This window comes from Mirounga angustirostris, unplaced genomic scaffold, assembly GCF_029215605.1.
Source record: "Mirounga angustirostris isolate CCGP_5_RB_7025 unplaced genomic scaffold, mMirAng1.0.hap1 SCAF_14, whole genome shotgun sequence".
In the NCBI taxonomy this organism is placed as follows: Eukaryota; Metazoa; Chordata; class Mammalia; order Carnivora; family Phocidae; genus Mirounga; species Mirounga angustirostris.
The window spans coordinates 46,702,890-46,729,739 of NW_026991722.1; the positions used below are offsets into that span (position 1 = coordinate 46,702,890).

Consider the following 26,850-nt stretch of genomic DNA (forward strand, 5'->3'; position numbering starts at 1 on the left):
GTGTAATAAGTAAATAAGTATCTAAAATGCCTCTTGTGAAACTTGGCACACAGTAGTCACACAATAAACCAGAGACTCTGCAATGACAGGTGAAAAGCAGAATTCCAAGTAGTATGTGCTTATGACAAACTATGTAAAAACATTCACAATGGGAAATATCCTACAATGTTATCTATGAGTAATGGAAGTAAAGAGGGATTTTTCTTTTTCCTACTTTTCTTTCCTGTCTGAATTATCAATAAATAAGCATCTATCTCCTCTGCAATCTGAAAAGCTTATAATTTAATCAATAAAGCATGGTTTAAAAATGTGCACATAAAAGTAATTTAAAATACCATTACTTAGTTAAAATTCATCCATGTATATTTGCAAAACATTACAAATATCTTTTGAGCACCTCTATGTGCCAAGCAGCGTTCAGGCACTAAATAAGACTGCTTTGCATGGAGCTGATGTTCCAGAATGGAAAGATTGACAGAGAACAAATACATATTTATTGCTAAATCATCAGTTCTAGAACTGATCCTAGAAGTACTTTTAAAATGGTATTCTTGACATCTATTACACACTTGAAGAAAAACAAGACAATATATCATAAAAATTTAAGTCACAATTTTTTTTTTAAGTCATGACAGTGTGCTGGAGCAGTGTTTTTTACTATGCATTCAAATGCCCCCTTGTTAAAATGCAGAATCTCATTCGGGTGATCTGGGGTGCTACTTTGTAAGAGGCCCCTAAATGGTACTGATACTGCTGGGTCCGTAAACCATACTTTGAGTAGAAAAGTCTTAGAGGCATGGCGAGGACTTTTGTTTCAAAAAAAGTGCTAAGTTGATAATGCTGGTAACTAATATACCCCATATTCTAATGTAAACCTTTTGGAAAGGAAAATTTGAAGACAATGCTAATATTTTTCTACCTGAAATAAAAAAAAATTCTTATATTTATTAAGGCCAGCTTTGTTGAGCCAAATTTAGGATCCCATTCCCCAAAGTATTTCTGTCTTCCTACTATGATCACAAGCACCACGTCCTGTCAGAGGTGTCTGGGAGCAGAGGGCCCTGTCTTTTCCTTTTCTCCCGTTTCCATCACACCAGCCTCCACCTCGGGCCTTGTCTCTCATGTCTGGCCTCCCCCAGACTCCAGTCCACACCAAAATGCCAGGAAAGCAGTGTTCCCTGGGAGACTTTTCCATGCGCAGTCTGTCCCTGACCAGTGCCTCTTGCCAACGCACATTAGGACAAACCACTGCCAAGACCAGGTGTTTACACTGCACCAACAATCGGGCCCTCCCTGGCTTTACTTCTCATTTCTCCTTCCAAGAGGGCTCTGCCCCGGCTCTGCTGATCTGCAAGCCCTTAACCACTCCACACTGCCGATCTCTTCCTCTCAGACTCTGCATGTTCTCCCCACTCCTCTTCACACCCCCATTCAAATCCTGAAAAAAATCCTACTTCCTCCAGGAAGCCTCCCTGTGAGGTGTATCCACGCTGTGTCCAAGGCCAAAACCAAATTCTTGGGTTCACACCACGGAATTGGCAAGATGGGTTATTACACACACACACACACACACACACACACACACACACACACTGAACTATCCTTTCCATCAACTTCTGGTACAGCATAGAAATCTCATCCCATAGCTAAAATGAGGTAGGTAAAAATACCCATAGGTAAAAAAATCCCACAGCTGGAGATAAAAGACTTTTGGCCAGAAGTTATGCTGTCCTGACCTAGGAGATGCTAAAACGTAGAGGCCAAGGTCACAAAAGCCTGGTGAGGGGTTCCTGCAAATGCTGCGCAGATGCCAAGCAGCTTCTTCAATCCTCAGCCTGCAGTGATCACCTTAAAGCCAGAGGTTTCAGATGTCCCCCCCGGGGAGCACCCCCGCATCTCTCCGTGTACCTTGCTCAGGGACTTCTACGGGCCAGAGAGTGACAGCACAGGACCACAACTCCATCAGCTCAGAGTACAAGACAGACAGCAGGAAACATGGAAATGCTGAGTGTGGCACCGCACAGGACGCTGCGAATGCTTGGGGCTTTGTGTGGAACAGCCACAGTCCCAGGTGGCGGACCGGCAGCTGTCGCGTCCCCGGCCTCCCACCCAGCACTTGGTCCCCATGTCTCTGGCTCAGTCCATGCTCGGAAGGCTCTGGTGTTTCTCCATCCTCGTGCTTTTCAGTGTTTTGACTAAGTGCTCTAATAATAACTTGTTTCTCTAAATATTCAGGTCTAAGGTGGGAAGGAGGGGCTAGGAAGAAAAACAATAGTGTCACCCAATAGTGTCTGATTCAACATACACTGCTTCCATTTAATTTTCAAGCTAGTTCTATAAATTATATTTCCTGCTACTCTTGGTTTGCTTCATCAATGTCTATCTGTCCTATGTGTATGTTGTATAACCCCAGCTAGACTCTAAATTTCTTGAGGACAGAGACCACGCCTTATTTTGTCCATAGAATTTATTTTATCACTGGCACAGACTCCTCTGCAGGCTCAGTGTGCAGGAATCTTTGAGAGGCACGGTACCTGCTCACGAACTGCTCACAGGAGCTCCCACAATGCCTCAGCGCACAGGGGATGCTCGATTCACAACTGGCTAAATGAAAAAACATCCCTGAGACCCTACATGTCATTAGGCACACTCCTTATTTACACTGCATCAGTATAAACAGTATTTTTGTTTTTTCAATCTTTTTAGGTCTTAAAATCAAAATTATATTCTATATGGGAAAGGAGAGGCAGTTAAAGAGAAATCTATAAGCCCCCATAAAGCTCCCAGGAGAGAGATCTGACAATATACAGTAACACTGCTCCCTTCCACCCAACAATTCCATGTCTAGACATATACCCAGATAACGTTTTGCATGTGTAGGGCGTGTGCAAAGATGTTCACTAAAGCACTGTTAAGGACCGTAAGGAAATGGAACTCATCCATATAGTTACTGGGAATGAATCACTACATCATCTATATATATATATATATGACGAAACACTATGTTGAACAGTTAAAATGATTATACTTAATTTACATATATAGTAACAGGGGTAGACTTCGAAAATTTAAAAATTGGGTGAAAAATGCAAAGTGCACAAGATACTCATAATGGACACTTAAAAACACAAACCTATATGTTGTTTATGGGGAGAGATGTGTAGTAAATGTGTAAATGTGGATGGCAGAGACCCATGACAACTTGAGGACAGTCGAGCTGCCTCTGAGGAGGGAAAGAGGGAAACGGGAATTGGGCTGGAATACAAAGGGGATCCTAACTGTATCTGTCATGTTTTATTTCTCTAAAACAAATCTGAAGTGAATAGGGTGAATATTAATATTTGTTAACTCTGAGTATGAAGGACATCTACATTTTTATAATATGCTGTACGCTTTTGTATGTTTAAAACATTCAGTGATTTAAAAGAGAAAAAGCAATATCATACTTCCATTAAAATTATTAAAAGGTTCAATTTCTCCCCTTGCTAAAAATAACTAAAGCAAACCAGGGAAATAGAAGAGGGAAAAGGTCACTAAGATATTTCACAATTACTAGCTATTCCTAACCTCATAACAAAGGCCAAGATTTCTACTGGACTGTGCGTCAGAGAACACGTCGCACCTACATTTGCTCGGTGTCTTTTGAGCTGGCAAAAGCACCCCTGGGTCTTCTGCACTGTTCTACACTGCTAAGCCACTAGTTGGGTGCTTTCTACACTGCTCAGCCATCCACCAGAGCCCCATCAAAACACAGGCTCTCTGCAAAGTGGAGCCAAGTGTTCTCAAAAGCCAACAGCCTTCTCTTCCTGTGCTAGCTAATCAATGCTAATCCTGTCATCCAGGGAAATAACCGAGTTTCTGCTATAATGGACTACATGTGCAGGCTGTTTTAGAAGCTACAATTAGCGGTGCTTTTAGCTTTGCTAGAAAGTAGGTGGGCTGATTTTGCAGCAATGATCATTTTAACTGATGGCATCAGGAATCTAAGAAGTCATCAATTATGAAATGACATCTGTAAATCGAAATTTCCAAAAGAATTACTTCTGCTCATCTCTCTCTGGTAATTCAACAGTCCCTCAGATCCCCCACATTTTTCTTGAACTCAATTCATTTCATTTCGCTACTATATTTAATGAGAATTCCACTAACACCAGTTCTGCACAGTGCTTCCTACAATCTACATTTCCTCTTTGTAACTGCTCTAAACATAATCAGAAATTTAGAATGTAGCCCAGAAAAATACGGTGCTATCATTTCAAACTGATGTCTAAAATTATTGTTTTATATGCATAAGTGCACACAAAATACACACCATAGTAGAAACTCAACCAATATCACTCACCTAAATCTCCAGATTAACCGATATCAGAGGGAGAAACATGGATGTCCTTCGCCTACTGAACACTCAACCTAGCAGGCTCTTCTCCTGTGCCTACTGAGATTCGCTGGTGACTGTTCCCAAACACATTTGTGCCTACTGATTTTATTACTACAATTATATAATTCATTGTTTACCATGTAAATAGATAAAATAATGGCACGAAAAAAGTATTACATGGATGAAAAATAATTAAATGTTTTGAAAAGACTGATGAAGGCAGATAACTATAAAGGTTCCTCTTGGATTAATGAGTGTGAGAGAACAATCAATTTGTAAAACTAAGGAGCTTCCACCCAGACCGCTTTGGCCCCAGTGTCTGGTTCCACTTTAAAGCCCCTGATATTGAAAATCACAGGAATGTATTAGAGGTATGGTTTAGGCAAGAAAGCCAATTTGAAAATCCAGAGCCAACTCACAAAGGAAAGGCCCTGGCCTTACATCGGAAGTCAGAACAAAATGTTTACTCTATGTTTTTCCATTTTTATAATCCCAAATTGCATAATCAGTAGTAGTCCAATCATGGTGGGTAAGAGGCCTCCAATATAGTCAACTAGCTACTTCAAGTCCTTTTTCAATATTCAATACCACATACATTTCTTTCCCAAGAGAGTTAAAACACTTGGTGTAACATTTCCCAATTTATGCCAAATTGGTAAAGAAACTTATATTACTTAATCTTTCCAAGGTGTTCCTCTTTCTGTATTCCTACTCTCTCAATGGCAGCACCATCTAGCTAATGACCCCAAACATTCTCAATGTTCTCAACAACCAAAAAACAAACCAAAGCAAGACAGTCCCATTGTTTATACCTCCTAAAACCTCTTACCTGTATTGTCACTATCCTGGCAGCCCCCACATGGTCTACGACAACTGCTACCTCACTTGTTTTCTGACCTCCAGATTTAGTGTATACCTTGCCCCCAGAATTAATTTTCTAAAACAAAATCTTGTCACTCTTCTGCTCAAAAACCATCAATGGTTTTTTGGGCAATAGGAGAGGCAGTTAAAGAGAAATCTATAAGCCCCCATAAAGCTCCCAGGAGAGAGATCTGACAAAAGGCAAGGCTAAATTTCCATGGTTCCACCTACTTTACTGGCATCAACCTCTATCATTGCTTTTGATACACGTCTCTATGTGCGGCTAGGGAGCAGCGTGTCCCTGCACATGAAATGTGTGGAGTCAGAGGCTACTCCTCATCCGAGTGCCCCAGGCTACTTCATTCCTTATCCTCAAGGCACCTCCCCTGACACTTTCCTAATTCCAGGGCCCTGGGTTCAAACTCCACTCTGCCAACTGAGCGGGCTTGAAAACCAATCCTTCTGAGCCTCAATTTCCTCATCTGTAAAAGAGGGGGAAATGGCAGCATCTATCTCACAGGACCGTAGGGATGACTGAATTAGAACACACAGCGTAGTGCCTGGTTCACTGTAAGTCCTCCATAAGGACTGGTGTCCCTGTTACTATGGGCCCGTCACACTGTGACTGTATTTGGAGACAGGGCTTTTAGAAGGTAATTAAGGCTAAATGAGGTCATGAGGGTAGGGTCCTAATCTGATAAAACTGGTGACCTTGTAAGAGAGAGGGATCTCACGCTCTCTCCACATGTCCTCAGAGAGCAGACCATGCCAGGACAGAGTGAGAAGGTGGTCCATCTGCAGGCCGGCAAGAGAGCCCTAACCAGAACCTGACCATACACCCTGCTCCTGAACTTCCAGCCTCCAGAACAGCGAGAAAATTTCTATTGTTTATGCCACCAGTTTGTGGTATGACAGCCCATGCCGCCTAATAGATCTGTTCTCATTTCTAGTTTCATGATGAGACTTCATTTAAAATCAGCTGCTGTATGGATGGATCTTCCTCACCAGATTGGTACTTCCTTCAGGGCAGAGAATGGGTATTATGCACCTTCGTCTCCTCCCTAGCACCTACCATGATTTGAACACAGTGGGTATTCAATAAACGTCTGATTTATTAATGAAAATAATGAAGATTTGTTTTATACAAACATTACCCTTCTATAGAACCTGGCGTTGAATTATAAAAGCTAAATGTCATCACTAGATGTGCTTTTGACTATGCAGAGTATGTGGATATGCAGTATGGCAAGTGTTGCTTCTTTGTATTTTTACTGGCCTCGAGTGAGGCCCCACCTGCAGGGAAGTCTCTCTATGTAGCCTGAGGAATGAAAAGAAGTTGAAGGTCTTTTCTCTTAACCTGACTCATGATGCCTGCCTTCCACAGCTGCACAGCACCACAAAATGCCGGAGTCCCTTTATGACCTCCTTGAAGTACTTCACAAAGCAGCCCTGCCACCAGCTACACTTTACCAACCATACATTTGTACCGAATTTTGTATTTCAAAAATCATGTGCCATGTCTGAGTGCTAAATGGATAACACCAAAGTGTTACAATAATCCATGAACCCGACACACAATGTCTGATAAATGTGAGCATTAAGTAAAAGAAATCCATTCTTATCTAATATATCTTATTCTCCTAGTGAGAGAGTCTTACCTAATTCACCTAGTGAGAGACTTTAGCTCCTAGTAGACCCTGCAACACTCCTTTGCAATAGCCCACGCAGATCTACCACAAAGCAGCCACACATTTGAAAGACAGGACCCCAGTGAAACTCATGTTTGAAAATAAGGATCATTCACACAGCATTTAGTGACTAAGCACCTACTACATGCCAGACATTAGGCTAGGTGCTGGGGATGCAATCGTGAGCAAATCACACAACGTTCTTCCATCCCAAGGAGCATGGTCAAACGGAGGGAAGCGTGATGCTAGGGACTTACACAGCACTGCTTGCTTCACATGCTCATGCAGGATCCCAAAAAGGACCATGCAAGCTGAAACCATGCAAAATTATCTTAATAACTGTGAAAAATTACGATTGTGCTGTGACCTTTAAGTTTTTTTTATCAAAATGAATATTTACCACAAATACTATTCAATGGTTAAAGACTGAACAACATATTCAACATAGTACCAGAAGGCATCCAAAATAGGGATAAGTGAAATTATCTCTAGTCACATATGACATGATCTTATGTGTAGAAAATCCCCAAAATACCACAAAAATGTTATAACAAACAAATTCTGCAAAGTATCAGAATACCAAATCAACACATAAAATTCAGTTGCATTTCTATATACTAACAATGAACAATCTGGAAAGGAAATTACAAAAATAATTCCACTTACCATGGCATCAAAAAGAATAAAATATTTAGGAATAAATTTAACCAAGGAGGTCAGGACTTACATACTAAAACCTACAGAACAATCTGAAAGAAACTGAAGACACCAATTAATGGAAAGGTGCCCTGTGTCATGGATTATATTGCTAAGATGTCAATACTACCCAAAGCTATCTACAGATTCAATGGAATCTCTATTAAAATCCCAACAATGTTTTTCGAATAGAAAAATCCATCTTGAAATTCATAAGGAAAAATCAGTGGATCCTGAATAGCCAAAATGATCTTGAAAAAGAATAAAGTTGGAGGTCTCACATTTCTGATTCCAAAACTTACTACAAAGCTACAGTAATCAAAACAGCATGGTACCAGCACAATGACAGACATACCGACGGATGGAATAAAACAGCCCAGAGATAAACCCTCCCATATATGGTCAAATGATTTTCAACAAGGATGACAAGATCATTCAATCAGAAAAGAGTCTTTTCAAGAATCAGTACTGGGAAAAACTAGATATCCACGTGCAAAAAAAAAAAAAAAAAAAGTAGTTGAATGGCTTACCTTACACCATACACAAAAATTAACTCAAAATGGACATAAGTTTAAGAGCTAAAACTACAAAACTCTTAGAAGAAAAACATTGGGAAAAGCTTCATGTCATTAGATATGGCAAGGATTTTGGGATGGACAGCAAAAGCACAGATGATTAAAGAAAAAATAAACTGGACTATGCCAAAATTAAACATTCCTCCATCAAAGGCCACTATCAACAGAGTGAAAAGACAACCGTGACCCACTGATTAGGAGAAAATATGCGCAAATCATAGCTGATAAGGATTAACATCCTGAATATATAAAGAATTCCTATAATTCAACAAGAAAACCAAACAGCTGGATTAAAAATGGGCAAAGGACTTGAATAGATATTTCTCCAAAGTTGTACAAGTGACCAACAGCGCTTGAAAAGAAGCTCAACATCAGAATCATTAGGGAAATGCAAATCCAAGCTATAATGAGATACCACCTTACACCCATTAAGATGGCTATTACGAAAAAAAGAACAAACATTGGCAAAGATGCAGAGAAAATTAGAGTCCTTGGGCACTGTTGGTAGGGATGTAAAATGGTGCAGCCACCATGAAAAACAGCATGGTAGCTCCTAGAAATAGAATTATCATATGATCCAGAAAGTCTACTTCTGGGTGCATACCCTAAAGAACAAATTAGGACCTCAAATGGACATCTGTACACCCATATTTTAGCAGCATTATTCACGATAATCAAAAGGTAGAGGCAGCCCAAGTGTCCATCAATGGATGAATGGATACACAAAATGTGGTACATACATAAGACATATGTATATACAAGATGTAGTACGTACATACAACAGAATATTATTCAGCCTTAAAAAGGAAATTCTGATGCTGCAACATGGAGGACCCTTGAGGATATTATGCTAAGTGAAATAAGCCAGTCACAAAAGGACAAATACTGTATGATTCCATTTATACAAGGTACCTAGAGTAGTCAAATTCAGGGAGACAAGAAGTAGAATGGTGGGTGCCAGGGGTGAGGGGAGAAAGGAACAGGGAGTTAGTGTTCAGTGGATATAGAGTTTCAGCTTAGAAGATGAAAAATGTTCTGGAGATGGACTGTGGTTACAGTTGTACAACATAATCGTACTTAATACCACTAAGCTGTACACTTAAAGATGGTTAAAATGGTATTTTTTCCTGTTTTAGAATTAAAGAATAATTTTAAATATTTTGTCAGTTACAAATATATACAGAAATGAAAAAAACAGTAAAACTCATTTAATAGGCTATAAATTATTTCTTTGTAAAAACCTATCAAGAATATTTGAACAGCACTTGCCTTCTTGTCATGTAACTTATGATGCACATCGAGCATTTTTGCTATGCCTTGATGAATTGTTATACTTCTTACTAAGTGTGAATCAACGTCCAACATTTTAGTCTTTGTTGTGAAATACCTGGCCTTTAATGTGAAATTTTTTGCCTGCATCACCAACTCTGGGACATCATCTTTTTCCTTACATCACCTTCCTCCTTTATGTCGATAAGAATGCCTTCACTAGGGGCGCCTGGGTGGCTCAGTTGGTTAAGCATCTGCCTTCAGCTCAGGTCATGATCCCAGGGTCCTGGGATAAGCTCCTTGTCGGGCTCTCTGCTCAGCTTCTCCCTCTCCCTCTTTGTCCCTCCTCATAGCTCATGCTCTATCTCTAATAAATAAATAAAATCTTAAAAAAAAAAAAAAGAATGCCTTCACTAGGCACCCATGGCTGCACGTGTCATTTTTTTTTTTTTTTTTTTTTTTTATCATCTCTTGAAAGGTGGCTGGGACATTCTCACATTAGCTTTTCCTTCTATAGCTCCATTTGTGCTTGATTCACTTTTCAACTTCAACATTACCACTTTTTGTTGCCCTTTCATCTTTGTTGGCCAATTCCCTCTTCTGGTTATCCATTTTAGTAAAATGTCCCGTGGGTTTATCGTTATGAGACAGAGAGTCCACACAAGGACACGCTTTGTGGTCTGTATGGGAGCCGAAGAGAAGCACAGTGATCAATCAGAGGCAGACTCTGAGAGAAGTGACACAGTCACTGATCATGATGTGTGTCTGTCACACCTGTGGTGACTGGCGGGCTGCGCACCTAGCAGCTCGCAAACACCTCCACTCAGGGTTCAAACACAGGTGTAACCGAAACATGAACCCTGCTACCTGGTCTTCTTTAACTCAACTCTGGTAGCTGAAACCCATGCATATCAGAACCAAGCAAGGCAAATGCTAACTGTATAATTACAAGCCGAGATAAGAAGACCAGAGGAAAGGAAGAGGATTCCTAGAGAAACTCTGAGAATCTGAAAGACGACGGTGGTGGTTAGAGGTCAAAGAGTAAGGAAAGAGCGCAACAATGTAAGAGAAGGCTGTAAGAGGATACAACTGGCCAAAGTACTGATACTTTAAATGAAGGTTAATATAGATTCTAAAGCTTAAGACCAAAATCACTGTCAATTTAAAGCTATTTTACTTTTCCATTTTTATATAAAGCGTCATATGAAAAAAGGAGCTATGAGTCTACTTTACAGTATGAGCTTCCTTGGCTTTGTACAGCTATAGCCTATAAGGAACACAATGAAATTATTTTAAAATATAAGAAAATAAAAAGATAAGTCTGTAGATGGTCAAGGGACAAACCACACAGAGCCAAGCCACACCACAGGGTTCCTGTCAGAGGTTCTGCTCCTGATCCCGAGGGTAGTGGTAGGCTGTCCTAGTTTCCTGGGGTTGCTGTAACAAATCACCACAAACTTGGTGGCTTAAAAAGAATTTCTCTCTCCCAGTTCTGGAGGCCAGAAGCCTGAACTCAGTTCCACTGGGCTGAACTAAGCTGGTGGCAGGGCTGCACCCTCCCCGCCCCAGAGGCTTTAGGGGAGAGAATCCATTCCCTGACTACTCCAGTTTCTGGTGACAGCTGCATTCCTGGGCTTAGGGCAGCCACCAACTCCAATCTTAAGACCAGCATCTCCAAATTTTTCTCTCTGCTCCGTTTTCATTCCGCCTTCTGCGTGTAAAATCTCCCCTTGCCTCCCTCTTACAAGGATATGCGTGAGTGCATTGATGTAATCTGGGTGGACCGGAGATCCACCTGGATGATCTTCCCATCTTAAATCTTTAACTTCATCACACCTGCAAAGACTTTTTCTTGGAGGCTGCTAGATAAGGTAACACTCTGAGGTTCCAGGGATTCAGACATGGGTATTCTTTTTTTTCCTTTTTTTAATTTAAATTCAGTTAATTAACATATAATGTATTGTTGGTTTCAGAGGTAGAGGTCAGTGATTCATTAGTCTTATATAATAACCAGGGCTCATTACATCACATGTCCTCCTTAATAAGACCTGGGTATTCTTTTGGGGGACCATTTTTCAGAGGCAACATAGTTAGACTCACACATTGAAAAACCACCATGGTGGGGATGGACGAGGAACAGGGGATATAATGAAGACAGCTGGGCTACTAGTGATCTAAGTCAGAGATGGCTTGGACTAACTAGGTGGTGGTGGAGGGGGGATGAAGAGAAGTGAATGGAGATACTCAGACTAGAAGGTGAGTAAGAGGGACGTGTCAAGAGGGCCTCCTATACTTCTGGCATGCATAACCTTGTTTCAAGTGGTGCCATGCGCTGAGCCTGGGAGCACCAGAAGGCCGAATGTGCAGGAGACCATCAAACTAAACAAGGGACCTGCAATAGTGCTGGGTAATGCTAAACAGAACAAGACCGTTTCTTCTGGAGGAAGCAAGGAAGTAGCATACTCTGGGGATGGGGCCACCATCTTCCACTCACAATCTTCTTAACTTGGGTTCCGTAAGCCTTCAAGTTGTCACATGCAAAGTGATAACACTACTACTTATCCTCAGGGCCCTGGAGAGAATTGGGATTAAGGAAGAAATGCACAGGACACAGTGCACATTAACAGTAAACATTGATTACACACTTGATTACCATTGACTGATTACCACTTGATTACCATTCACTGTCGCTCTTTGCCTGCACGGTAGTAATGCATAGACCAAGACCTGTATGATTACAAGATTGTAATATGTCTAACTTTATTCCAATTCCTCTCTCTAGCCTTGCTAATTCATATTCATTTATTGCTCAAGGCCTGAAGCTCATTTAGAGTTATGATACATTCTGAAAATAACTCTTCAGGCTAAATAAAGTCAACTTTTTTTAGTTTTCCTAATTCTGTCATTAATGTGTATCAAATATCTTCCTAACTCATTAGCATTAGTCCCTTCTCTATCTCAAATAAATAACTCAATCATCTCCTTGCTCTACCAATAGAGATCACCCAGACACATTTTATCAATTACCTAAAAAGCCTTTCCAACCAATCCTTCAACAGGGGTTATTTGTAAAGTAACAAAATTGCTTAACATGTTTTATTTTCTCATCTTTAAGTCATAATACGGTCCCTTCATTATGTGTGGCAATAATCTACAAACTGCATGAATACTTTAATTGAAGATTAAACACACTCAGCTATTCATACAAGCAATTCAAATACTATTTTACATACAGTTAAGAGACAGTTCAAAGTGAAACTAGAGACTTATTTTTCATAAAAAAGTTTTAGTAAATAATTCTTAGTACACAACTCTGAACTTCATATGGAAGTGTGGGCCTCTCACCAAGGCACCTATATTTTCCTTTAGTTTTTAGTAGAGCCATAGGTCAAGAAAATTTCATTTGTGTTTTCTTCATCATTCCTAAGCATCCTTAACTATAAATTTAGGCTTGCACAGAAAGCTGTCCGATGAGGTCTGGTTTTATTTTACACAGATAAAACTCAACATTCTTCTGTTAAAGAGAAAAGCTCACAGTTTCAAGTTAGACGCAACTGCTCTCTGTTATCAGCCAAGCCCACATCTGAGATACCACACAAGGGCTACAGAGAAACACACAAACCATTCTCTTATTTCTTGCCATTTTTATAATAGCAATGTCACCAGACCAATAATCTCTAAGAATTCCAACATGACTGGTCTTGACACTTGGCTAAACGACTTTAGACAGCCATTTCCCTTCTCCCATGGCCCTTTTTTTTTCTGTGCTACTTCAAGAGGAATAATTCCTAGCTCAGTGTGTAATTTTGATAATTCAAAGTAACGAGTGTCTCGTCAATCATCAGTCCGAAAACCATTTGGATCTACGTGGTTGACCGCTGAAGCAAATGGCATTCCAGATAGAAACAAAACTTTCCCGGGCAATTAAACTGACACAGACTTTGCTAAAATGTGGAGGAAAGGGAGAAACCCAATTACTCCAACAATTGCAGGGCTACAAAAAAGCAGCCCCATTCTCACCTTGAACAGTTCAAGAGTCACAAGTATGCAGGTGAATTCAACCTGTTTCTTATAGACAGACATAAAGAAGAGGGCAGGGCGCCTGGGTGGCTCAGTTGGTTAAGTGACTGCCTTCGGCTCAGGTCATGATCCTGGAGTCCCGGGATCGAGTCCCGCATCGGGCTCCCTGCTCGGCGGGGAGCCTGCTTCTCCCTCTGACCCTCCCCCCTCTCATGTGCTCTCTCTCTCATTCTCTCTGTCTCAAATAAATAAATAAAATCTTTAAGAAAAAAAAAAAAAAAAGAAGAGGGCAAGCATGATTTACAAGATGCAAAGGTAAAGTCTTTTGTTGCACCAGAATTCAACTGACAATACCTAACTTGAGATTTTGCAATTCACTGCTCAGAATGGGGAGGGGGGGGATCCACTTGAAGGCTTGACAGGGACTCATTATACTGGAAACAATCCTAAAGAGGTCATGAGCATGAGCTTAGTTTAATCCAATTGTTTCTCAAAACCTGAATCTCAGTTATTTAGCAAATTAAACTTGGATTCAGATAGTAAAACACCATTTTCCCTCATTTCCTGGCCTGTTATGATAGCACAATTTTTACTTGCGATAAAGAGAAAATGATACAAACGTTTAAAAATCTGTTTATCTGGTGACGGTTACTTTACGGATGAATAATCTACATGAAGTAAAACCTGGAGGGCTGCTGCAGAGGAGGCACGAAAGCACAATGCCAAGGCACAAGGCCTCAATCTCGACGGCAAGAAGGCTGAAGCAGGAAAGGCAGATCATGCCGTGAACGGTCAGGGCTCGGAGACAGACGCATCATGCCCGGACTCCTGGTTTTCCCGAACCAAGCCCAGCGAGGAACAGGAGGGTACGATCGAGCATGTACGAACAGGTTGAACCAAAATGTATTATGGGATGCAGCTGACGTCATGGTTGAGGGTGGGACCAGGGAGAACTCTTCATCTGTATATCGAGGCACCCTATCTAAATGGCATACCACTATATGGTATGTGTGGGTGTTTCCTACTCACTACTTCTAAGTACAATGGGACAGAAAATCGTCATGAAGCATTCTGCCGTATTTCCTCCCACTTTAGAAGAATCACTTTTATGGTTTCCTTGGTTATGAAACTTTGGGGTAACTGCATCCTGACTCCTGGGGATTTGGCCTCTGTGTGTGTGTGTGTGTGTGTGTGTGTGTGTGTGTGTGTGTGTGTGTGTGTGTGTGTGTGTGTGTGTGTGTGTGAGAGACCTACTTAGCAAAAAGCCTGCTCACTTCCTGGGAAGGATGTGAACCACGAGCCGGTTTAGACCTGGAGATTTACCGTTAGGAAGACCTGGTTGGGGACAGGGCAGAGAGAGTAGGGCTCTGAAATAAAGTCACCTGAGGCTGGAAAGACACAGGTCCTGCAAGCTGGCCCCACCGTTAAGGGGTTCCTGGGGTTCTGCATACCCACATGGCGAGAGACAGAAGAACCAGTGCTAAGATCCGTTCCTGGAGCTCTCTGGGCCCTAGAAACAGGCGTGTGTGTGTGCATGTGTGCGTGTGCATGTGCAAGTGAGCTGGAAAAGCCAGTGTGTAGGAGCAGTCACCCCAGGGGCCCAGCAGTGGAGGAACCCCACCCCTGGGCTCTGCCCTGGTGCCCGTGGTCGCAGAGGCAACGGAGGCCCCGCCTTCACCACACCCCTCCAGCGGCAGCCATACCAGCCCAGCAGCCCCTCTCCTGCTGTCACCCCTGCGCTGCTCCCAGCAGCCCCAGGATTCCAGCTGCAGAGCCCAAACCTTGTCTTGAGCCTCACGCCCCCCCGCCCCGAGCTCAGTGCCTCTCCATGGAGGGGTTCTGGAAATCCACGGGGCCATCTGGGCATGCCATGATGACAGGAGTGCAAGGGGCCATGGACGTGAGGCGGCCAGCAACGTGGGACAGTCCTGCATAGCGTGCCATGTCCTGCACAACTTCTGAATCCTACCTCCATCGGCACAAGAAGTACAAAGTCATGCCAGCACTGTTTAAATATACCCTTTACTGAGATTCGTTCACAATTTTAGAGAATTATGTCACCAGCAGCAGCACTGCGTGTGGCACTGGGCCTGCCAGCCCGCGACAGCTACCCCAGCCTGCGTGCGTAGCTACCGCAGGCCGAAATGGAGCAGGGATTCCGAACGCTCCTGTAAGCACACCGAAGCCAAACACTCCTGAAGAGCCAGGAAATCCTGGATACCAGTTATTTTCATTAATAAATTTCATTTTTGCCATCCTATATTAAGAATTTGTCACACACTGAGATTTATCACAAAGACCACATACAGAAACGATTTGGGGTTTTATCTTTATTTTTCCATCCTACTGATACTGTCCTCAGGGGATGCCCATCACCCCCACCCCAATTTCCCTGTAAGCTTTTTAAATTCATCCTCTAATCCTAGACTTCTGTTAAAGGTTTTGGTCTCCCAAGTACTTGGCTTGGTGAGGGATTTAAAGATGGGAGACCTATTTCCCAAGACACGTTGTCAGCACGCATCCCAGGTCCTAATGCAGGAAACTAATTATTCCAATGCTACCCTGATACAGGCAGCCTGGCTCATTGCAAAAATGTCACCCTTCCTCGTTTGATCGACTTCAACAGTGTTTGGCCTTGGCATATTATCCCTATTTCCAATTAAGGTATTTCCCCACTTTCTCTTAACATAGAGAAGTCTGGTCTGTTACTTCTTTTACTACAAAGTGCACCTACTCTCTTATTTTTCTACTTTGGAATAGGTTCTGATCTTTTCTTAAATCCAAATGTATTCATTACACACACATGCCAGCACCTAACTACTTTATCATCTGATGAAGGAATAGTGAGCATTTACATTTTGAAACATATGTAGTTTTTTTATAAATTTCTTTTTACTTCTCCCTTATAATATGGATTTTTAGACTTTTTGTGAGCAGGTTATGTCACCTATGAATTTATTTTAGGATCACAGGAGGGGAATGACAGATTTTTTATAAAAAGAAAGCATGAGATCTGATACAGTTGAGAGCCCCTGCTCTAGAAAGTTTCCCTTCCCATCCACCAAGTTCTTCCAAAGACAGTTCCTTCCTGAAATTCAGGACAGGGATTTTGGAGTAGGGAAGCTAGATTTCTGCCTTCTCATGCCACAGAGGCAAATAACACCAGCACATGTCATGCCACCACCACCCAGGGGTAGCCCGGAGCCTTGCAGGTGGACTGATAAAAGACCAAAAAGACTGGCCAGTTAGGGTAGGCCGCCTCTCAACCACACACAACATGGAGCAGGGGACAGCGCACTCAAAGGACTGTGACCCCCAGAGCTGCCACTGCTGGGGCCAGGCACAGCTGAGACCCGTGGCCACTTCAGAAGCAGCAGACTTCATCAGAGCACTCCGCACTCCCTTTGATGGCATCTGTCAGGACTAGCATGTGCTCAGTGGCAGCTTTGCTCCCCACTGCCCCACACTAAGCACTGGGCAGCCTGGATGCACCGAAGGGAAGAGGCTGAAAGCCCAGAAAGGAGTTCTGAGAAGCAGAGCGTCAATTGAGGGGGCATCAGGAGCACCTCCATGGGTCAAGAGACATGGCTGGTGCACATCAGTACAGGGAGCGGGGATGAATAATCAAGCTTTCAGAGCTCCTAAAGGACACTGCCCCTGGGCTATACTTGCCAACTGGCAAACAAAGGGGTGTTGATATGCCCCTAAGACCTCTTGGACCTCACGCTACTCCAGCGACCTCAGGAAAGCCAGGAACCCCTGATCAGGAAGTCCACCTATCTCTACCATCTCAGCTTGCTCATACAGACAGGCAGCTGTGTAAACAACGTGCAGACATCACCAGTGCTGGAGAAAGGGACAGAAAGAGCCTGCAGGGCCACTGAGGCCTCCTACCACCTTGGATAAGTCAGAACAAGTTAGCTGATACAAAATACCCCAGCACGACGAGTGGGGAGGGGACAGACACTGTGTAGGGGTTTTCCCCATAATAACAGATCATCTTCCTGTAAGACAGGAGTAACTACCTGCTGTGTATATATATATTTCTTGTGTTCTGAAATCCTTGAGCAAGAAGGAAGAGATGGAGAAAGCAAACCCAGCTGAGGAAAAGGACTGAGACAGCAAATCATCATCCACCTTCACACATGAAAAAATAAAAGCCCCTATTTCAATCTCCAAATCAGTTGCCAAGAAGTCAGGACTTTCTCTTCTGAGGCAGCAAATTTATGGATAGTTTTATACAAAAATATGTTTTTGTAACTATGTATGGTGAGGGATATCAACTAGACTTATTGTAGTGATTACTTCACAACAGATGCGAATCATTTAGGTTGCATACCTGCAACTAACATCTATGTCAATTACATCTCAATAAAAGAAAAAAAAAACCAAAAACCAGACATGCAGGCAAAGTCACAGACTCAAAAACTGGAATGCATTTCCCCCATTAAAAAAGGCTTTCAGTGGTGACTATATTCCCAGGCTTGCCCACAAAGGCAATTCAATCTCAAATTGGACCTATGTATGGGTTGAAAGCTTACTAAGAATTCGGGGAATAGAGTAAGTGGTGGAAAAGGTATAAGACAGAGTTGAGTTCCCCCCACCCCCCCCACCCCCCGCCAACCGCAGCCCTGGCACTAGGCAGTTTTGAAATAACAGGAAAATTCTTTGCTGCACAGCCATCTACTTTCTGTACCTCGTTTATACTCTTCTCAAGCCCTTCTCAGCATTAGCTTTTCGAAAGTCCCACTGCTGTTGCTGGGGAAGGAGGAGAGTGACCCTGGCAAAGGAGCCTGGGGTGCAAAAAATGGAGCTAAAACAACCTGAGCAAAAAGATCTAGGCCCCTGAGATATGATGATGTGTTTGGGGATCTCCAAGTGGTTTCATGTAACTAGAACAGGAAGTGTTCTACACTTCAGTATTCTTGCTCTCTTCCTTTGTGTTTTCTTACCTTCACCAAACCTTCATTTCACCCGTACAAGTCCTCTAACTAGGGTAGTGACGAAGGCAATCTTCCAGAACTTGTTAATGCGGCATGCAGGACTCAGAGCACACAGATTCTTTAAGGGTTCACATCTTTAACTTTGTGTGCTTTCGGGTGCATGCACACGCACGCACACACACACACACCTGCAGTATATTCATTTTTTTCCTGTTAATTTCCTATACATAAACTCTCCCATTAGTCTACAGGCAGTTGCATTTTTAAGAATCTCGATTAAACAAAATGAATCTTTAATGAATATTCAATTGGGACCTTTCCAGAAAGCACAATAATTGGGGGAAAAAATATATGAGCTTTTTTCTTTTTTAAACAAACGTGGCCCTAAGTTGAGAAGGATAGAAAAAGGCAACAGAGGAGTTTCCTGTCTTTACTGCCAGTTCCCTTACACCATTTCTGCTTTTCATCGCTTCTCCTTTTCTTCGATTTCTGCATCTATGGACTTTCCATAAACTCCAGCAGCAAGACACAGGCATGCTGCTGTCTGGGAACAGCCAGATCATAGAGAAAACACAGGTGTCCTACAAGCTCTTCCCGTCCTCTAAAGTACCTGCCACAGCTTTCAGCAAAGAGGCTCAGGCACCTACTGGCCCAGGTCTTGTGCACAGGCCTTTTGAGTTTTTCCAGACAGAACTCTGGTTTGTACCAGGGGCCAGTAATTTTTTTTTCTGTAAAGGACCAGAGAGTAAATATTTTAGGCTTTGTAGGCCACATGGTCTCTCAGCTATTCATTACTGTTGCTGTATCATGCAACAGCCACAGAAAAGACATAATCAAGCAAGAGTGCCTGTGTCCCAATAAAACTTTATTTACAAAAACAGACAGCTGGCCAGATTTGGCCCGTAGGCCACCGTTTGCAATCCCTGGATTATACTGAGCCACCTCTATGACAAGACTGGCTTGTAATCAACATGCTTACAAATAAGACACAGGTAATAAGGCCTTGTCATATGTACCATAAATTGTGTTAAATAATTTAGGATCCATACTTGCATTTTAAACCTAAACATATTACCTACCATGAATTTTTCTTGCCTTTTGTTAATAAATTTTTGCCACTTTTACAATTTAAAACAGAAAAGAAAAACAATCCATAACACCAACTATTTACTAGTTCTATAGCAAATCCATATTTATTTATGCATATTTATCCTCAATGAACATTCTTTATAACCACTATATGCTTCTTGTTTTAGAGGACAATGGTTTTTTTAATATGACTTTTTAATAACACCTACAGCCAAAAATTGGTGGTAGTGTTGGCAGGGGAAGAACTGCAGATATTTTAAGGTCAGAAAGAACACAAGGAGTTAAAGCAGGAGGAGATGCTGTGGCACCAAGGAGAGGAGGGAGATAAACGTCCAGTCCAGGAAAGAAGAACAAATTTCATTCTGGCCAAGAACTCCAAATGTCTCCTGTCTTCCTCCTAGCTTAATGTGCTTCACCTCTCCGGATAGTTCTCCAATTAAAAAAGTAATATCACATGCCAAAAAGAGAAAAAGGCGCCAAGAGTCAATTATGGCCGTGAGGGCCACGGTGAGGAACACGGTGGTCATACAACATGAGTTAACTGGATGACCAGCAGCAAAGTAACCCCGAAAAGCTGCACTGACTCACAGGAAATGCAGACTGACCAGTGATCCGCGAAAATGCCAAGTGCGGAATCAGCCAATCAATGGGACAACCTAATCACATTGATCGGCTTGCTGTGCTCACCCATTTCCACCCCCCTGCCAACGCCCCCCCCCCCCCATGATGCTCAGACAGCATTTCCTCCACTAAAGTTTCCTTCCTGCTGAGTTACACTCCAGCTGCTCTCCACTCCCATAGGTCAGAGCGCACCCTGGGCACGTCTCCCATTCGCCACACCGCTGTCAACTGTACCTACACCACAACACCTAAAATCTAGGGCCTGTTCCTTGTGCACATAACTAGCCCCTATTTTATTGTGTGTCTGAGTACCTAAATCTCTGAGTCTCCGTCACACACGTGAACATCAGTTAAGAGTGCGGGGGGGGGGGCGCGCAGAGGGGGAGTGAGCTCAGCTGCATTAGATCACGAAGCCCAAAGGCCAACAATAGGAATTTGATTTCGGGTAGTCAGTCTCATGAAGGTGCAAAGTTGTGTCCTCAGGGTCAAAGCAGAAAGCCCCCACAGCAGCATCCATCTGTTTCAACCTCTGGGAACACATCCCCAAGTGCATGATGGGGTCTCAGCTCCAAGAATAGGGCACCTTGTTACATTATTACTAGAGTTACAGTAGAAGTGAGTTATATTCTGAAAATCCCAACTAAGGAGCCTCTTACAGCTCAAAAGAAAGACTCTACTGTGCATATATTTCTAATTCCTATATGTCATATCTAAATTACACAATCCAGGCTTTCCATTAATTCAGAATGGCCTTCATGATAGGTTTCTATGAAGTAACCATTTCTCCTCATTCCATAGCTGTCCATGAAACTTATCATGCTAATAAGGTGGCATGAGAAAATGATCTTCTTGCTTTAATAAAGATGTTATTGTTACACTAGATGCAAAATATGTTTCTTTTGTTAAACTATGAGGATAAGCTTCTGGAAGGTTTACTAGTAGGGAAAGGATGGTCTTCTGTGACAAAACAATCCTAAGAAAGGAGAAAACCAAATAGCTTTCTCTTCCATAAACAGAGTAGAGGTGTTCCTGGAGTACTTATAATAAAGTCACTAAGTTTTCCAGCAGACCATTCAACTCTGGAACAGAAGACACATTTCCCAATACATAAGAGGATCTAAATCTTTCATACACCCTCTGTGAGGCTAACCTTAAATATAAAAGCTACCTGCGGGGCGCCTGGGTGGCTCAGTCGTTAAGCGTCTGCCTTCGGCTCAGGTCATGGTCCCAGGGTCCTGGGATCGAGTCCCTCATCGGGCTCCCTGCTCCGTGGGAGGCCTGCTTCTCCCTTTCCCACCCCCTGCTTGTGTTCCCTCTTGCTGTGTCTCTCTGTCAAATAAATAAATTAAAAAAAAAAAAAAATATATATATATATATATAAAAGCTACCTGCACACAGGATGTTTCTTCCTTCTACTCAAACTATGCCATCAAGAAGAAAGCACAATAGTGCGGAAGGCATCAAGTATAAAGCTAGCTAGCGTTTACTGAGGGCTTACATTGTGCCAGCTACCATGGATTATTTCTTTTAATCCTAACAACCACATTATGATGTACACTACTCCCATTTTATAAGCGAGGAAGCAAATTTTGAGTAACCAAAGTCAGCAGCTACAAAAAGTGGCAAAACTACAACTGTAACCCTGGTTACGGGATTCTGGTCCACAACCACACATCTACACAAGTGTGTTTGCCAAAATATGGACCAGCAGCACATTGGGAGGTGGCAAGAATGCAAGGCCATCCCACATCATGGACAAATTAGAGGGATCAAGGGAAAGCTCACGGCAAAATGCTACCACTGTCTACACCTTTAAAAAGTTTAAATTACTAGAAAATAAGATCAGAAGGCAAATCACAAAATACAGTTGACCCTTGAACAGTATGAGGGTCAGGGGCACCAAGACTCCCCAAAAACTTAACTGCTAGTAACAAACTGTTGACCAGAAGCCTTATTGATAGTATTTTGTTTGTTGTACTACATACTGTATTCCTATAATAAAGAAAACTAGAGGAAAAATTCTTAAGAAAATCACAAGGAAGGGACGCCTGGGTGGCTCAGTCGGTTAAGCGTCTGCCTTCGGCTCAGGTCATGATCCCAGAGGTCCTGGGATCGAGTCCCACATCAGGCTCCCTGCTCAGCGTGGAGCCTGCTTCTCCCTCTGCCTGCCGCTCTCCCTGCTTATGCTCTCTGACAAAGGAAATCTTAAAAAAAAAAAAAAATCACAAGGAAGCAAAAATACATTTACAGTACTGTTAAAAAATACATGTGGAAGTAGATCCATGCAGTTCAAACCCATGTTGGCCAAGGGTCAACTGTATAATAATTTTAGTGAGGCAGAATGAGATAATGAAAAGAGCCCTGATTTAGAACCACTACGCTTGTGTCCTGGTCCAAGCTAAACACGGAGACTCAAGCCCCTCATGATAAAATTGTCATGATAAAAATACAGCTCACCCTTTTGTTGTCACCAGAATAGTGAGAATATAAGAATATAAGCAAGAATATGCCAGCACTGTGCCTGGCAGAAAACAGATACTACAATAGTTTCATCTTTTATTTCAAAACACAAGTAGGGGCGCCTGTGGGGGGGCTCAGTCGGTTGAGTGGGGAACTCTTGATTTCAGCTCAGGCTATGATCTCAGGGTTGTGGGACTGAGCCCTGTGTCTTGGGTGCCCTGGCTCAGTGGGGAGTCTGCTTCTTTCCTTCTCCCTCTGCCCCTCCCCCTGCCTGTCCGCTCTAAAATAAAATGAATCTCAAACACACACACACACACACACACAGACAGTTCCTGTCTATATACTGTAAATCCTCCCTGGACACCTCCCCCTCCTCTACCCTCAACACACTCACCCACAGAGAAACTCCTTTTTAGGTGCATCAGTTTCTCTGAGAAAATAACTATCACTCATAATCTGCCTTCTTTTAACGGCACATAAAATAGTCTAGATAACAGTATTTCTGCCTTATTTCATGCTTTCAATATACAGAAACAAGGTGCTATTTAAGTACATGAAAGCAGTTTAGAAAAAAATGTTAAAACAAGTAAGAACATTTCAAAAGCAAGAAGTATTGAAATAGGCAAGCACAGTATCTTGAGTCAAAGAGTAAATTTAATTTGACTCAGGTTTTCTCCAGCCTTCTCTCTCATACAACACAACTGGTAATCTTAAAAAAAAAAAAAAAAAAAAAATCAGAGCACTGTACCAAACACTCACATGTGGTTTTTTCATGAAGTACATTCTCAGACTGAAATCAGCCTGGTAGCCTTTAAAAATAAAATGGCCTGAGTAAAGCTAAGATGTTTCCACTTTGGGGTTTTGTTTTTTTTTTAAACAAAAAACTGCCTTAAGAGTAAATGGTCTTTAGTGAAGAGTTCATAGTTGAGTGAGATACTCGCTTTACCATTAAAAAGTGAAAGCTCCAACCGTAGAACCACCAATCTTTTAAGTCAGAAAACGAAACGCATCTGTCTCTACCTCCCCTATCCCTCCTCTCATTTCCTTACAGACCATGGCTCATAATCACAGATGCACAACGGTCCCTTCATTCCTACCAAACCACCCAGGTCTGAAAAAGTGTGAAGCATCTGTCCCTTAAACACCTACAGGGAAGTTGCTAATCAACATCCTTGAGACTCAACACTGGAAGGGCAAATCACAAACTTGTTTCCTAAACCAGAAAGCAGATGCTTCTGGTCCCCAGTGAAACTGAAGGCTCCTCCCACTCACAGAAGAACGATAACGGGTTTCAGTTCTTTTGATTCATTTTTTTAGGAGACGAATTTTTAAAAAGCAACTAACTGAGCACACGTGTTCTCCCTTCCACCCTTACATATATTTACAATCCCTCCATTTTCTTCCTCAAGTTAGAGAAGTCCATAATAAGTACACTCGCTTGAAAGGCATTAGGAACTCATTTTGAGGACTGAGGTCCAGAAGACAGGCAGAGAGAGGTGAGCAAGCCGAGTTCGGTTGAGTTTTCTTTTTCATTCCCGCACTAGCAGGCAATTACGCATATGTGTTTTCAAACAAGAAAAGCGTTTGGAACGCACAACGATGCAAAGCAACGCGAGGCACAAGAAAAGGGCACGATGCAGCTGGCGCGCTCTGTGTCACAAAGGCGGCTCGGGCACAGCACTGAGAGTCTGAGGCTCCCAGCTGCCTCCCATCGCATCCGGTCCCAGGTCCCCAAACCAACGGGCTCGGGACCCGTGAGAGAGAAGCGGACAAGCACTGGGCGCCCCTCTCGGGGGGGGGGGGGGCCGAGAAAGTGACGGGAGACTGCGGGAGCGCGGGGAGGACAGGTGGCGGGTCCCGCGGGGCGAAAGGACAACGGAACGGGGGTGGAAGGGGGCGATGTGACAAAGGCGCAGAAGCGCCGGTTGCAGCGCAGGCCGAGGGTGGCGACCTGGTCACCGGGGCCGGGGATTAGTGACCCACGGGAGGGGGAGGCGGCTTCTGGGGCCCGCGGCAGATCGCGGCGCGGGAGCCGGCCCGGAGGGGCGCGTGGCCCGGGCGGGGGAGCAGGGCGCGTCAGTCACCTGTATTGTTTGAAAAGCTGGTCCGACTCCCTGAAGCCGTTGTTGAGCAGCATGTTGATGCCAGCCAGGGCCAGCTCCGCGTCCTGCAGGGGTGCCGCCGCCGCCGCCGCCACGGTCGAGTCTCCGTCGTCCTGCCGCCGCGGCCGCTGCTGCTCCGAGCCCGCCATGGGCGCGCGAGGCTGTGCGCAGGGCCGAGGCGAGGTGGGGCGACAGCTGCTGCGGCCCCGGCGCGCCCGCAGCGCGGCTCTACCTGCCCGGAGCGGCGCGCAGCCGAGCGGGGCGGGGGAGGGGCGGCGCGCGGCTGGGCGGGCCGGGGCGGGCCGGGGGGAGGAGCCGGGCCGGCTGCAGCGCGGCGGGGGACGGGAGCGCCCAGGCCGCCACCTCCCGCCGCCGCGGGAATTACTCAGCAGCCGCCCGCCCGCCGGCTCCTCCCGCTCCCTCCGAGACGCTCCCCTCGCGCGGGCACCCGATGGAATCCGTTTCCGGGTGTCTCTCACCCCGCCAAGCCAGGGCCCGAGCGGCCGCCGCCCCTGCTTCCTGCAGCCTCGGCGCGCCGCCCGGGTCCCTCCCGGCCCGGGTCCCCACCCCGCACCCCTCGCCCCGCCGCCCTGGGCCAGCGCGCTGAGCCTGCTCGGACACTCGCGAGGCACTGAGGCCCGGACTTTGACTTTTCCCTCCCAAAGAGCCGCACCTGGGGGTCGCGGGGAAGCAAGCGGGCTCGAAAGGGGGATGGGGAACTGCGCCTGGGACGCAGCGAGAGCGCACGGCTGGAGACCACCTGGCCGCACTCGGCGCACTCTACCCTAGTGCGTAGTGCCTGAAACCTGGAGCCGGCGGCGCCCGCGACCCCCAACTTTATCCCGACCTTGGGGCCGCCCCCCTAGCCCAAGGTAGCCAATCCCCGAGGAGGTGGGAGGCGGGGGCGGGGCCGGAGGGCACCTGCCGGCTAGCTGCCGGGAGCCCCGCGCTGAGGAATAGAGCCGGGAGGATCCTGGATCCTGGTACGCACCCTCTCTGGCCGCCACCAACATTTTTGCCCCATGGGGCAAGAGGACAAATGGAGGCTAATGTGGCAAATGCCTAAATATTTAAAGTTTATAAATTAAGCTCTTCAAGTGTTTTCTATTATTACCCTGACAATTATACTTTCATACCAATGAAACAGAAAATATAAGCATAAAGCTCTGGTTTATTATATGATCGAGTATCAGTAAAATGTCAAAGATGACGGAACTCAGTCATTATTGCATATGTCTGACTGTTCTAATGATGGGCTGGTAATGTCTGCGTGGGTAATATTATGGAGACAATTCACAAGTAATGTTTATGTTTTTCCAGAAATTTCTATTTTTCACCTTTATTTTAGCAAAATCACTAAATATGTTGTGACAATCAAGATTATGTTCTTAATGTCAAATCGGACCACCTTTCTTAAGTCATTGTCGTTCTTATAGTGTGGTTTATTAATTTCAGTTTGGAGAAATGGCTCTGCTGAAGCATTTACAACTGAAACTTTTAAAAAATTAAAGCGATATTCGGGTTTAGAGATTCACCCATTCACATCCAGCATTATAATGAGGTCAATATGATAAATTAGCACAGAAAATACTTCCAAAATATTTTTATTTCATCATACGAGTTGCTATCACTTATTTTGTGATTTGTGCCATCCCTTGCAAGAATTATCTAAACCCATAGAGTATTTCCAACATTCATATACTTAAGATACGTGAATTGCTGTCATTCCTTAGCTGTCATTTGTCAGAACACCATACTAATTCTTGAGTACATCTGGAGCCACAAATTGGAACATCAAAAGAAGAAAATGGATGATTCTCACCTCTGGGAAACAATGCTTTGTACAAAAATACAGGAGTCACTGCGTTCATGTGATCTGAAAGGACTTGATAGGTTTGCCAGGTTTTTTATCCAAGTACTTTTGGATGTAAAATAGTGTTAGATTCAAACATAATAATAATAATAATAATAATAATAATAATAATAATAATAATAATAATAAAAAGATTCCAATATCACCAGTGCCACAGATCTACATGGCATTCATAGGCTGTAACCTTTGTTTTTAGGACATTGAGCAAGACATAAGTCACATTGCCTTGCAGTCTGAACATTGTTAATTGTGAGAATGGGTGTTAAGGGTTCTAA

The 26,850-nt window shown here is 43.6% G+C and overlaps 1 protein-coding gene across 2 annotated transcripts in view; it reads right to left on the reverse strand.

Moving 5' to 3' along the window:
* Positions 1 to 24,986, reverse strand: part of TTC39C (tetratricopeptide repeat domain 39C) — a 101,640-nt gene extending 76,654 nt beyond the window's left edge. For both annotated transcript variants that reach the window (XM_054510343.2, XM_045886916.3), the window contains exon 1: positions 24,685 to 24,986. Coding sequence is in view for 1 of the 2 variants with exons in the window: in XM_045886916.3 (XP_045742872.1) it covers positions 24,685 to 24,851 (167 nt within the window). In the remaining variant the exon portion in view is untranslated. The remainder of the gene's footprint in view (positions 1 to 24,684) is intronic.
* Positions 24,987 to 26,850: the final 1,864 nt, after the last annotated feature.